We start from the raw sequence: 13,682 nt of genomic DNA, 5'->3' as shown, positions 1-13,682 counted from the left end.
TGCCCTATTGACCTGACGGTAAATCTTTCCCCAACAATAAAAGATAGATTTTTTTATAGAAAAATCAAGAATTTTTACACAATATTAAAAATAAGATTGAATAAGTGAAAAATAATTTATTAATATATTGACAATTTGAGGTTGAAAGGTTTTCTTTTTAGGATAATCTTCAACCTTAGGATTCTATCTCCTTCAACACTCAAAAATAAGATAGGATTTTCGAAAAAAGAGGGGAAGTGATAGATTTTCTAATCGAAAAATCAAGGGCATTTTACATGTTAAAGACAAGGTTAAATAGATTTAAAAAAAAAATAGTCATGCTACACTACTTGAGTTGGACAATACATTCAACATTGAGTTGACGTGGCAATGCACAGGTAACTATTGCTTTGTTTTCTTCGAAATACAAATTAAAAATTGACGTTGGACAATCCAACTCAGTGTTATATAGACCATCATTTTTCATTAAAAAAAAAAAAAAAAAAATCCTGATGATATGACTTCGTTTTGTTGGTCTTGGGATACACCTTTTATGGGAAAATGCAAACGTGTATCCTAAAGGCGTATAGATCTACGATTTCGAACTTGTCACATTAGAGAGTTAATTGAGTATGCCACCTGGCGAGTTGTATTATCACAAATCACAAATAAATAAAAATGTTTGCCCTACGAGTTCACAACGTGAAGATGACAACAAATTTGGGAGAAAATATAAGGGTTTTTACCGAAAGCTTAAAGATAACGCCCCTTTGTTCATTTTAGGTTGTTCTATTACAAGATAAGTGTACATCTGACATGTCATTAGTTTGAAAAGACTTGGGTTATCTCTAAATACCAAAACATGGAGGGGGTATGTCTAAATCACCCTTTATATTTCGTCCGGTGGGTCCAACCTTTCTTTCTTCGCAATCGCAAGAGATTCAGATAGTGGTTTCGTTTTGCGCAGGAGAGTGAGAAAAAAACTTATCTGGTAATTTTCTCTCTCTGATCTCTTTTTTTTTTTTCTTGTTCGATTGGTTCATTTTTATTTAATTTTTTTACTTCTCGGTCATAATCTAGGGATTTCTTGTGCTGTTTCTATCGTTCTCTGTGAATGTTCTTGATTTCTTCTGCTTCTGGATCTTGATATATATGATCGATTGCAGTTTCTATTTCTACCATTTACGATTGTTTTAGAGCGAATTTAATAAAATTTCGCCACATTTCGTTGTTTATGATTGAATGTTTTAGCTTTAAGTAGAGTTTGTGAAAATTTCCTATGTTTTGATGTGGTGATATTGTGTTTGAAGTTGAACAACACACATATGCACAGAGTGTGGGAGGGAAATTGAATGTGTGAGCTAATTAGAGTTCGTGATCCACACATCTTCTCTAATTCCTATAATAAAATAAAAAATAGAAAATTAAATCCCCAAAAAGAATCGTTGCGAGCCAATGAAACAACTTCAACAAACAAATAACACGAGGATTTATGTGGTTCGTTAGTGTTACTACGTCCACGGATCAGATCAAAATCTAATCACACTGTATTATTTAAAGTTATAGCCCTAGAGATCTCTAGCAAAACGAGAACTAAGAAAACGTTTATCCCTCTCACAAAATAGAAAACCCTAGACGACTTTCACCAAAAGAATGCATACCCTTGGGGCCGCTGGCCCCAAAACCTCCACATGGGCCCAGTCGAGAAGCTTCAGGTTGAATCCACTCTTCTTCAGGAAAGGCCCCCTTTGATTTTGCCTCTTTGAAACCCAAGCCCAACCACGAACAGGAGAGACATCCTACATAGCACTGAGAATACTGGTAATGGAAATATGACAAATATATCCATCGCAGATAGGGTTTTTCACTGCATCTCATTCTCAAGTTTTATGTCAATTTGCTTCAAGTATTGGTCCATAGATTGTACGTTTAGTTTGGAACTGGAATTATTTTGGTGGGGTTGGACAGTATTGCTGCTTGACAATTGAATTTGTTCTCCTTTTTGTTGCATCTTTCAAATTGTATCATATCTAAAAATGGTTATGAGTAGGCCTACCTCTTATTTCTTGACCACCCAGATATAAAAAAAATAGACCTACGAGATAGCATCAGTCCCAATCAGTGGGCCACTAATATGGAAGGTTGATCAAAAGTCACATATCAATATGATTTCAATATATGTAAGGATAAGTGGGACCATCATATCCATCTCTGTCATTTCATTCAACCTGCCAATTAATATGGGCACCCTCATCAGATGTTTCAGATTCATGAGTTTAAGCAGGGTATGTTCTGTTATGAAAGTAACATTCATGCCACTAGGAGATTGACATTTGAGGGGAATGGTTGTTCTTTGCAGACTAAAACAACCAATCAAAAGACATCATGGCAACAAGAGTCGCTGCTCGATACATATCTCGAAGGCTTTCGAGCAGTGGTAAGATCCTCAGTGAGGAGGAAAAAGCTGCAGAAAACATTTACATCAAGGTACATTTCCCATTTTTCTTACCATTCTTTGATTTTTTTTTTTGTTTTTTTTAAACATTAAACATCGATGTTCTATTTTATGTAGTTTGATTGATTTGTTTACTGAATTTTGGATCCAAATGTACAAGAGTTTTGCCTATTATTCTATATTTTTTTACTATTTTGTTCATAATCAGATCAATATTTTATTTTATGGAAATAATATTTATTGAAAAATTAATGAGAAAAAAATCTGTTCATGCCCTAAATTAGAACATTGAACCATATCGATTTTTTTTTACAAAGGAAGGTTCTTTGCGCCCACTCATGGGCATGCCAACTGTTGCTATTGTCACTTTTTCCAAACGTGTCTTATGTGTTGTGCGTGCAATTACACATTAATTTGTGCAACGTACATATGTTTGTATATGTGCACACATTTTCTTATTTTACTTTCATACATTCAATGTTATATTTTTTATACACTGGTTGGTATGTGTAAGCGTGTCTTATGTGTTGTACATGTCATTACATATTAATTTGTTCAACATGCATCTGTATGTATATACACTTTCTTATTTTACTTTTGTACTCAAATCTTTTGTTGAAGATCATGTGACTAAGGTAGCAATAAAAATCAACATGTAATGGCATTAACCACAAGGCTTTGCAACTTTTACACATTTTTTGGAGTCAAACAGTATCAGCTATAAGTATGTATTGAATTGTTTTGGTGATCATGAGGCAAGTGGCCAAGTGACCACTATTCTTTTTTTTTTTCTTTTTTGATTAGTGGATATTGTTGTTGTAAAGATGGATTTGCACCCTAATCACTGTTGTGATATTGGGTGCAAAGAAAGAAGGGGGGAGGGGGCAGAGAAGTCTAAATTTGCAGTGGTAGCATTTGTAGTTTGTTTTTATTAGTCTAGTTATCTAATTTGGTTTACGGACATCCTCATGTTTTTTTTTTTTGAAAAGTATAATTTATTGAAGAGAGGGAAAAGTACAAGGAGGCCAAGAAGGCCTCACAAATAATAACGAGAAGAAAATAAAAAGCAAAATAACAGCATTAGTGATTACATAACGAGTTCCATCGGAAAACAAAGTTATCAAAGGTAGTCCCAACGAACTCAGTGTGCTGCTTTGACCAAAGGTATAGAAGGCCCAAGATCTCCAAGAAACAAGCATGACAACTACTAATCTTGCTATTGAACACTCATGTTGGAAATACGTAAAAGAGTGGACCTTTCACTATAGATGTTTTTCCTTGTACTGTAGCACATTTAACAGTGAAACAATGGTGTCCTATTATGAAGCAGGTGCCAGCTTGTTAAATTCGTTAAATTGTGTGAGTGTTGATACCATGACCTTGATTCTAAGCCTGCCTCCACCTACTAATTACCAACCACTAACCCACTTGCTTATTAGGTAGAATGGGGAAAAAAACATCGACACTGGTGCCCTGATATTTTAGGAAACAGATTCTGAAATCCTGATTAAATTAATTCCATGTTGATGGCATGCTTTTATCAAGCACGGAATGGGTTATGCTAAATGAATGAGCAATGCAGTGAGATAGCAGTGCAACACTTCAAGTGTTGTTTGAATTTATTCGAGATTGTGGCCAAAACCACTGCTCCCCTCAGTTTATGTACATTATATCCAACCTCGAAGTGTTGTTTGAATTTATTCGAGATTGTAGCCAAAATCACTGCTCCCCTCAGTTTATGTACATTATATCCAACCTTGAACTGTTGTTTGAATTTATTTTTAGATCTGTGATCTTCTCATGTATAAGTCCTCTGTAAAAACATGTATTTGGGTGGTACGTCCTTCGTTTCATTATTTGAACAAAACAACATGAATCTATTCCCAAGTGAATAAAATAATGAAGTTTGTTTTAACTTGAACTATCTACTTACATAAAGTTATCTGCAGTCTGCATTTGTCAATTCAGTCTATTTTTACTTGTCTGTGAAGGGAATTTTACTGGTTTTCTGTCACGCCATTATACTATATATTCTTATTATTATGTTTCAGAAAATTGAGAAGGAGAAATTGGAGAAGCTTGCACACAAGGTATGATTATTGTTGAATTTTATGAGTACCAAGCCATATGAGAAAGGTGGGCTCTTGTCATTTCATGGCTGAAGAAAGATCAATCTTTACAATGCACATTTTTTTTCCGAGCTTGGGAAATGTATCTAAACAAGATTAGAAAGTGGGCAAGTGTCATCAAATGTAGTTGGACACTTTCTTGAGGAGTACGAGAATTGGAGTGTCTTGGTTGCAGAAAATATGGCAAGATCGAAGGAAAAAAGTTGATAGAATGGATGGATTGGTTGTTGATCTTTTGCAGATGTCCCCAGTAGGACCCATCGATTGATGGTTTACTTCCCCCATCTATCATCCTCTCCTTTCCAAATGTAGTGTTGTTGCTATCATGTGAAAACTTTTGAACATGGTTTCTTGTCTTCAGGGCGCCAACCCGGAGGCACAAGCACCTACTGGAGGATCGGTTACCGATGCTAAACCCACTGGGACGACAAGCTCTTCAACCTCAGGTGTATCAACCAACAAGAACCGAAACTATGCAGTTGTTGCTGGTGTCATAGCTGGAGGTGCTGCTCTGGGATGGTATCTCAATTCAAGTGCCAAGAAGCCAGAAGAGGTCCAGCACTGAAGCTTCTTTACCTGAAAGAAGGAATGATTAAAGAAAGCTGCTAGGTTTTGTTATTGTTGCACCTACATATCAGGATGAAAATAAGTGCTTCAATCTGCAAGACTTTCTGTTTACTCTCCCTATTGTCCTTGGCTTCTCACATGGATAACCTGAAAGATGATTACTCAGGAATCTTATTTTGTTCTACCTGACTACCTTTGATTGATGTGTTGCACTATCTGACTACCTTTAGTTGATTTGTTGTTCCATATTTTTGAGGCTCAAGAAAATCAACCGATTTAAATTCCTTTTATAATAATACGTTTAATATTAAAACCCTTTTTGTCCACCTCAAGCTCTCAATCTTTTATGGCAAATTATTTTTAATTTGTTCGACCTCCTCTTCAATTACAAGCTTCTCAACATTCTAGAAACTCAAATTTTTAATCCAAAATTCTCCTTGTCTTCTCTAAAAATCCTCATCAAAGTTTGAGGTAGTAAGTTTTGGATTTTAGAATGCTTCATCCAGTTTGATCTATTTCCGACTCTTTTTGGGATAAAGGTCGATGGTTCTTTTGAAAGGGCATTAAATTAAAATTTAGACTATTGTATTTAGAGGATAACCAAATTCGAGAGAGGCATGTCACACTTCTTACGAAGTTGATATCTCAAATATTTTTACCAAAACTCAGCGTCTTGAAAAATCAATTCATCCAGTATGGATGATATCTTTGTATAAGAATTCAAATGTTTTGATATAAGATTGTCAAGACCTGATTATTATTATTTTTTAATTTCAAAGAACCAGTCATGCAGAGCAAAGAATTCCATAACCATGTTGAAGGTAGTGCGAACCTATACCACACCGTCCAGAACTGGGGCTAGACTGATCTAGTGAAAAGATCAATCCATAGTCTTTTATCAAAGGTTGATTGTTCAAGTTCAACTAATTGCCTATGATGGTTCTTTTGCAAGACTTTCAATCTTATGCGTCAAGAATTGAAGTTAATGTGAAAGAGATCCGGCAGATAATTTATAGGACCAATTTCAATCACAATAGCAGAAAGGGTTATTATAGGGGTGTAAATTCTAGGTGAAAAACAGATTTTTAGAAACCATTGACAGTCATTAGAACTTAGAAACCACATTCAAAAACAAAGGATCAAAAGTCAAACAAATTTATTCAACAATTTTTAAACAAAAGTTCAATTTTCCAAAACAAAATCTATCTATAATTTATTAAAAGCTACTTGCTTCACCTATCAAATCAAGAGTAAAATTCAATATTTTTGCTAAAATACCTTTTTTTTTTTTTTGACAAGTAGATATATAAGTAATTTAAACAATCAAAAATATACAAGAATAATAAAAATGGTGGTTTTTTTAAAAGATAATGTAAGCAGGATTAAAGTAACAGAGAGCTCATAAAAGAATTAAGCAATCTGTGTCGCAAGACCTGCTTTATTTTCAATTTCTGCCGTCTAAACGAGACACCCAGCTATAGAATTATAAGTCAGGGCATCAGATACCTCAGGCATTTTCTCTCTCAATAATCTTAAAAATGGGTTCTTGCATCGCCATCTTTATACCAAGAAAAAAAAAAGTTTATCTTTAAGAGTTTTTCGTGAAAAAAATTAAATCTTTTGTAGCACAAAAATGGCGAATCAACACAGGTCCCAACTTAAGGGAAAACCATATGAAAAAAATGTAAACCACATTAAAACCTGCAATCTCAGCCGAAAGATGGTGATAATTTGAGATGATAATCATTGTTACCTCAATAACGATTATAAGATATTCATCATAGATTGCAAAGTATATTACTTAATAAATAAATAATCGATCCTTCGAAAAAGGAGAAAGAAAAAAAAATCACTGAAAATTAAAAAGATAAGTTTTTTTATAAGAAAATCAGAAAATAAAAGTAGAAATATTAAAAGAAAAACAGAGACTGAATGCAAGGGAGATCAGATGGTAGTGCATGTTTTATATACATCATTTGCTTTTTACAGACTATATGGATAAAGATCATCATTTCTCTCCTTGCATATTTCAGATTCTCACAATTAAATGGAAAATAACACAGAAAAAAAAAAAAAAGGAATCATATTTCGACTAATAAACAGAAAGAAAAAAAAAAAAAAAACGATTTTTTTCCTCAGATAAACGAAACATGAAATCAGATCTTGCTGTCAATCACCATTACGCATCAAGATGCGTGTTAGACTGGGGCGACAAAACCTATCATCATGTTCCGAGAAGAAATTTGGGGGAAAAAAAATAAACAAAACGGGAGATGAGATCTAATTGAAAATTTCTTTTCGATTTCCCTATCAAAGCAAGAGTAGAAGAATGAGATCACGATGAGTCTCTGCCGACTTATATAGCTTTGAAATCAGCTCTAGTTGAAGATATCATAAGAGAATGACTCCTATGGGGACTCTTCTTATAGAATTAGGGTTTCAAAATTCAGAAAGTTAGGGTTTTGTAATGTTAGATAATGTGAACCGTGGATGATAATGGAGTTGGACGGTCCTTCGTGTTTGATCCATACTTGCATTAGTACTTGGAGTGGGTCGACTCTTAGTTTGATCCATATAACCGGACTTAACCATATACGGATATACCCCTAGGACAGATATGGATCCGATAACAACTTATAAATAATGACTTGATATGCGGCTAGGATTATTTTCAATAATAAAGTTGATGAATGGCATTGAATAGCGCTTCTGATTGCCTTATAAGTTACAATCCTGATGGATGGTAAGTGTTTTATGAACCTTTCAAGGGTGGGAAAAATGTCCAACCTCCACCCGAGTCGAGATGGACCAGAGATTTTCTTGAAAAAGGGTATTTAAATCATTTTTTATTAATCTATAAGAAAAGACTTAAGTCAAGGGGCAATGTCATCAGCGGTGGGGCATTCGTATCATATGAAGTTTATCGAGGATTCTTGTCCCACAATGAAGACAACTATCACATTGTGTTAATTTTTATTATTAATATAATTTTATATTTAATTAAAATAAAAAATATTTATTTTTACATCTTTGGTTAATTGAATTTTTTTTTTTTTTTTAAATAAATTGAAGGATGTCTTTATATCCATAGTTAGATATAAAAAATCTGAAGATTTTTTAATTAATAGAAAAAACAAGAGGACGTCAATAAATATTAGTAGGTGGCAGGTGAAAAATAGATGCATTACAAAAATTGCGATTTATGCATAAATATATATATTTTTATAATTTTTTTCAAAAATTTTAAACTAATTATCTAATTATACATCATATTTTATTATTTAATATATTATAATAATATTTTTATAATTTAAAATATTAAATAAGTTTACTTGGGTTGGGATCCGTTAACTCTTACGAATGACTCATGAAAGAAAAACTTGAACCTAACCATTTAAACATAAAATTCAATGGTTGAAATTTATGAGTATCTTAATAATACAAATCTTGGAGATACTTATTATGAGGATAAATCTCAACCATTATATTTTGCAATTAAAGGGTTAGGATCATGTGTTTTTTTTTTCACGAGTCAATCTTAGGAGTTAAGGGATCATGACCCATTACTTTTTTCACCCATTCAAATGTATTGAAATATTTTTTTTTTCTTTTTTTCTTCTTTGTATTTAAAAAGGTTTCAATAAAGATTTTAAATTTTGATGTTATTTATTTTTCTTACCCTAACACTTTCAATTGAGTTAAAGGTGAATACATGAGAAATTTTTGTTCGGTAAGTACTTATTGAATTTGTTTTGTAAGGTTCGATAGATACCACTGAATGTATTAAAACAAATTTGACATGAACCTATCGAACATAATTGTCAAAAAAAACTTTGATTTAAAATCATGAGACTTTAATAGTAATTTTTCCATCTTCCTTGATGATTAAAAAAAAAAAGAAGTAAAAAAAATTTCAAAGAAATAAGATAACTTGAAAAAAAAAATCCTAAAACTCAATCTCCATTAATTCAATCTCTCATAAAACTCAGAAGAAGAAAAAAAAGTGAGTTTTGGATTTTTTATTCGGTAGGTGATGATGTGTGCAATAAGCCAAAATAAAAAGGTAAAATAGAAATTGGCTTTTTTTTTATTTATAATTTTTTTTATTATTATACAAAACTCACTTAAGTGGGTGGAATAAGTTGTTTCGGTGTGTGCAAATAGACCGATTCTTCAAATTTTGTTGTCAACCAAACAAACACCCATTCGGTTTTGACAGTAACTTAGCACTGGCTTTTCATAGGGTCAATTTGGGAACTCAAAATAATACTAGAGACGAATAGTGTTGTAGGACTTGGGAATTGGAAAGCTCTCTCCCTCTGTATCTCTAATTTCTCAATCGTTTGAGGACGAGAGAGCTTTATAAATCGAAAACCATATTTATTTGGTTCTTCAGAACAGTTGAAACTCTCAATTCTGAAAACCCTAACTTCAGATATTCACAATTCAATTGCGATTGATTTTCACGCAAATCGATCTTCTAATCCTTGTTTAAAAAACTTCGATCGTCTCTATTTGTCTCTCTTTTTGTTTCACCATTCTTTCCCTTTATTTATTACAATGGTTTCGGCAAATCGTGAAATGGTGGTTTACTGCTTCGACACGCTTGTCGCTCACTACAACTCCGAACAGGCACATCCACCTGCTTTCGATGATGGCCAATTGTAAGCTCTTTTTTTTTTCTTTCTTTATTTCTGGTTTTGCTTTTTTTTTTTTTTTTTTAATTATATTATTTTCAGTCTTATAAGAATGTTTGTTCCATCATTTAATACTTTGGTTTATTTTCCATATATTTTTAAATAGGACCTATGGGTTTATAATCTGATATTTCCTGGTTAGGTCCATATTATTCTTTCACTCAGTCCCTTATTTATAACAAAATAAAAAACCCATCTCATAGATTTTGTGATATATGTTTTTTAAGAAAAAAAATTCATTAATAATGGAAAATCATACTAAAGAGATGCCTGAGTAAATTTCTCTCCCCCAAACAGAAAAAAATTTGAACAATTCAGCCATCCGAAATTGGATGGTTCTTGTTAGTCTTTCTTGAGTGATTCGCTATTTCGCTATGGTAGTTCAAATAATTGAAGCTGTTTTCTTTTCCTTTACGAGTACTTCACCTTTTGGAATTGATGTCTAGACATTTTGTTTGATCTTTAACTTAAATGGTACATTGTCATTTTGCTGACGTTCTCTAATGATTCATACAAATGCTGAACATACCACATTTTAGTTTTATTTTTATTTTTTTTGTGTGTGTCAAATTTGCATTTGTTATTAATCGTCCTTTGGATCTATGATCTTTTTTCTAACATAAACTGTTCTCTGATTTCAGCCCATTGTTTGTTACATGGAAGAAAGCCTTGAACGGTGAGGAACCTCGTTTGCGTGGATGCATTGGAACTTTAGAAGCTCGTGCCTTGATAAATGGGTTCAGAGACTATGCATTAACAAGGTATTCTACAACTGTTGACGACTACAATGATCATCTTTGTTTAGTTGTTCCTCGAGTTTGTTGACCCTACTTTTATTGATCTTCTTTTCATGGGTTGAATGATGCTTTCTCCGCCTTTCCAAGCCTTTGTAGTTGATCGTCTCTGAAACTCCAACTTTTGACTTGTCTTATATGTCTTTTATTTTGCAGTGCCCTAAGGGACGGCCGCTTCCCTCCCATACAACCTAAAGAATTGCCTTATTTGGAATGTACAGTTTCCATGCTGACGGATTATGAAACTGCTGACCACTACCTTGATTGGGAGGTTTGCCTCTTCTTTACCTTTTGATCACTCTGCAATTTGACTAACACTTGAGTTAGGATGTTTGCAAAACTGATCTAAGAAATATGAGTTACCTACTATGGGTCCCACCAGCCAAATCTCCTTGGCCTAAAAAAAATCTCTCAATTTGATGCTCCTAAGTCATACCTATCTTATTGCATACCTTCGGATTGACAGAAGAAATACGACGAATGCCCACAAAAAAATATCAAACTCTGATTGATATGATCCAATTGGGTCATCATCCTAGTAAGGAGATCTCATAGATGGACCCGATCATTCTGCACATCACCTCTTATCTTGATTTCTTATATATATTTATAATTGAAAAGTATTATCAAGTAAGTGGAACTTAAGATTATATTCTTATTGGTGTTGTGGTGAATGTGATGAAAATGATACAAGATATGCCAAAAGCAAAGTTGCATGGTCTTTATTTAGTCTTGGGGTTTGTTGTTTGTAGTGTTAGTCTATTCTCATGCTAATCAGTTCATGTAATATGCTTTTAGCTGTTTCGACTTTTCCACGACTGAAACTGTGTGTTCTGTTGTTCCAGGTTGGAAAGCATGGTATAATTATTGAGTTCACTGATCCTGATTATAACATGAGGCGAAGCGCAACGTACTTGCCTGAGGTGGCAGCACATCAAGGTAGGCATTATTCTCCTTCCTATCTAAACCTTCATTTGCTTCCTCAACCATAATTGTACTACTGTTGCAGCCTTATCCAAAAGTATGAAATGTGTTGAAATCTTATCCCAATAGGTTTGGGTTGGTTTCATTTCTCTTTATATCTGAAAAATCATGGATTAAATTTTTTTTTCTTTTTTAGGGTATCATGGAAGAAAAGGGGTTTGAAATTGTTTAGAGACAGACCTTTGGATCTTTGGATAGATTTTAAAAATATTCACACTGTTGGCTGGGGAAAGATGGGTTTCTCCTTTAAACCTTTGTTGATGGTCTAGGCTGATGCAAGTATTTCTTTCATGATCTTCACTTCTATCTGTGTGAATTTTGGTTTCAGGTTGGACGAAAGCTGAGACAGTTCACTCACTCATGAGCAAAGCCGGTTACGATGGCACTATTACTGAGGGGCTCCGGAGGCAGATCCATCTGACTCGTTACCAGAGCACAGCCTACACCATGCACTACAGCAATTACGCCTCTTACGTTAAGAGAACAAGAGGGGAAGTCCCTGCTGTTGGTGTGGCCGAACATAACAACTATTGATTGTTTCCAACAAATGAAAGACTCAAAGCTGGGTTTGGTTTGAAAGACAATTTAATAGCTGTTGGGTTTGAAGTATTTGTTGTTCTGCCAAACGCTTTTATTCTTGTTGGTTTTGTCTCCTTATTCTTCAAATTTATTTGATTTCGAAGAGGAAAAGAAAGGAGAACTCTTCCTAATTGTAGCTATCAGTGACTTACATAAAATATTTATACTTCGCAGCCTCACTGACAGAACTGTGTGAAACATTTGATCATGTAAATTAGTGGAAAATTCTACCCTCTTTTATTAGTTGCGAAATCACCGTGGAATCCAACATTACTTGTTCATGGGGGTCCTTTTTTAATTTGTTAAAGAGTACCTTGATTTCTTTGTAGGGAGGGACGTTAATGCGTCATGGTTGGATTCATTTGTGCGGCACCATTTGGTGATCTGCGAGTGAATCTAGAAGACCTCCATTATATAGATATTAGGAATATGACTGCCTTCCTTCAGACTGTCCGGGATGGATGGAATCCATAAGACCTAGATGTCTGTTAGGCACCATGTCGTCGTTACCACCACTTTTACCCATCCTATTGCATCACTCACATTGCTATTGATATTATAATCACGAGCCATGACCACGCCACCATCGTTGCCACGACATTGCCATCATTTCCATCATCTTGTCTAAATGACCCTACACAAATATCCTCTAATAATTTTAGAATGATTCCCATATTAAATATTTTATTAAATTTTTTTTTTTAATTTACTATGTTTATTAAAATGTATATTACTAACCTGATCAAAAGGCTAATAAGGTTAGATGTTGCTAATGATTTAAATATAAAATTATTTCAAATTTTTATATTCTATATCACCAAAACTTAACCTTTTTTAAACAAAATGATAGAGATAAAAATAATATAATTATATTAATTTTCATTTAATATATATATATATATATATATATATATATATATATATATATGGGAAATGTTCAGCACCCTAAGTTTTACCACACACTTTAACAAACGTTTTTTGTCCTACATGGGTTAGAAGTTTTGGAATGGGCTGATTTTTGGTGAGGATGATCACTATGATTAGAAGATCATCCTCCCCAAAAATCAGCCCATTCCGAAATGTTTAGCCCCATGTTTACATGTTGAAAAATTGTGGACCGTCTATTTTTTGTAAACCATTTTTATGGGGTTAGAAGTTTTGGAATGGGCTGATTTTTGGTGAGGATGATCTCCCATAGATCATCCTCACCAAAAATCAGCCCATTCCAAAACTTCTAACCCATGTAAGGCAAAACACGTTTGTTAAAGTGTGTGGTAAAGCTTAGGGTGCTGAACGGGACCTATATATATATATATATATATAAAATCTATAATGATTAAGCAAGTCTTACAATCTTATATTTTTGGGAAAATTTTATTGACATGCCACGATATCCAAGGGCGGGTCAGAATTCGAAAAAAAGAAAATTTGATTTTAAAGGCACCCAATGAACTTAAGCTACCTCGTCTTTTTCGATGAATCAATACCTTAAAAACCA

General features: G+C 33.6%; 2 protein-coding genes and 3 non-coding genes across 6 annotated transcripts; 2 read left to right on the top strand and 3 right to left on the bottom strand.

The window, feature by feature from the left end:
* The first annotated feature begins 814 nt into the window (after positions 1-814).
* Positions 815-5,378, top strand: LOC147385517 (uncharacterized protein At2g27730, mitochondrial-like). 2 transcript variants are annotated; one of them, XM_086423462.1, is made up of 4 exons: positions 815-970; positions 2,339-2,466; positions 4,486-4,524; positions 4,925-5,378. In XM_086423462.1, the coding sequence occupies exons 2-4, from the start codon at positions 2,365-2,367 to the stop codon at positions 5,126-5,128; spliced, it is 345 nt and encodes a 114-aa protein (XP_086279588.1). In that variant the 5' UTR covers positions 815-970; positions 2,339-2,364; the 3' UTR covers positions 5,129-5,378. The 2 variants fall into 2 exon arrangements, with proteins under 2 accessions (XP_086279588.1, XP_086279589.1); XM_086423463.1 differs by lacking the exon at positions 4,486-4,524.
* A 1,454-nt stretch (positions 5,379-6,832) lies between these two features.
* On the bottom strand, positions 6,833-6,920 carry LOC147385516 (small nucleolar RNA Z196/R39/R59 family). The gene has a single exon (XR_015172377.1). It is a non-coding gene; the product is annotated as a small nucleolar RNA Z196/R39/R59 family (small nucleolar RNA).
* A 148-nt stretch (positions 6,921-7,068) lies between these two features.
* Positions 7,069-7,149, bottom strand: LOC147385515 (small nucleolar RNA Z195/SNORD33/SNORD32 family). Its single transcript, XR_015172376.1, has one exon. It is a non-coding gene; the product is annotated as a small nucleolar RNA Z195/SNORD33/SNORD32 family (small nucleolar RNA).
* A 134-nt stretch (positions 7,150-7,283) lies between these two features.
* LOC147385514 (small nucleolar RNA U31b) lies at positions 7,284-7,362 on the bottom strand. The gene has a single exon (XR_015172378.1). It is a non-coding gene; the product is annotated as a small nucleolar RNA U31b (small nucleolar RNA).
* A 2,003-nt stretch (positions 7,363-9,365) lies between these two features.
* On the top strand, positions 9,366-12,436 carry LOC147385513 (uncharacterized protein At2g38710-like). Its single transcript, XM_086424371.1, has 5 exons — positions 9,366-9,794; positions 10,469-10,588; positions 10,778-10,892; positions 11,467-11,560; positions 11,934-12,436. The coding sequence occupies exons 1-5, from the start codon at positions 9,691-9,693 to the stop codon at positions 12,137-12,139; spliced, it is 639 nt and encodes a 212-aa protein (XP_086280497.1). The 5' UTR covers positions 9,366-9,690; the 3' UTR covers positions 12,140-12,436.
* The last annotated feature ends 1,246 nt before the right edge of the window (positions 12,437-13,682 follow it).

This window comes from Akebia trifoliata, chromosome 14 (genome assembly GCF_017979445.1).
Source record: "Akebia trifoliata isolate Shusen 1 chromosome 14, ASM1797944v1, whole genome shotgun sequence".
Taxonomy (NCBI): Eukaryota; Viridiplantae; Streptophyta; class Magnoliopsida; order Ranunculales; family Lardizabalaceae; genus Akebia; species Akebia trifoliata.
Note: the sequence above shows the minus strand (reverse complement) of the source record. Positions and strands in the feature narration are given on the sequence as shown.

Coding starts and splice junctions, on each gene's coding strand:
- LOC147385517 (XM_086423462.1), top strand. CDS start 2,365: ATGGCAACAAGAGTCGCTGCTCGATACATATCTCGAAGGCTTTCGAGC. Junction 2,467..4,485: donor CAGAAAACATTTACATCAAG/GTACATTTCCCA, acceptor ATTATGTTTCAG/AAAATTGAGAAGGAGAAATT. Junction 4,525..4,924: donor TGGAGAAGCTTGCACACAAG/GTATGATTATTG, acceptor TCTTGTCTTCAG/GGCGCCAACCCGGAGGCACA.
- LOC147385513 (XM_086424371.1), top strand. CDS start 9,691: ATGGTTTCGGCAAATCGTGAAATGGTGGTTTACTGCTTCGACACGCTT. Junction 10,893..11,466: donor ACCACTACCTTGATTGGGAG/GTTTGCCTCTTC, acceptor CTGTTGTTCCAG/GTTGGAAAGCATGGTATAAT. Junction 11,561..11,933: donor TGAGGTGGCAGCACATCAAG/GTAGGCATTATT, acceptor TTTTGGTTTCAG/GTTGGACGAAAGCTGAGACA.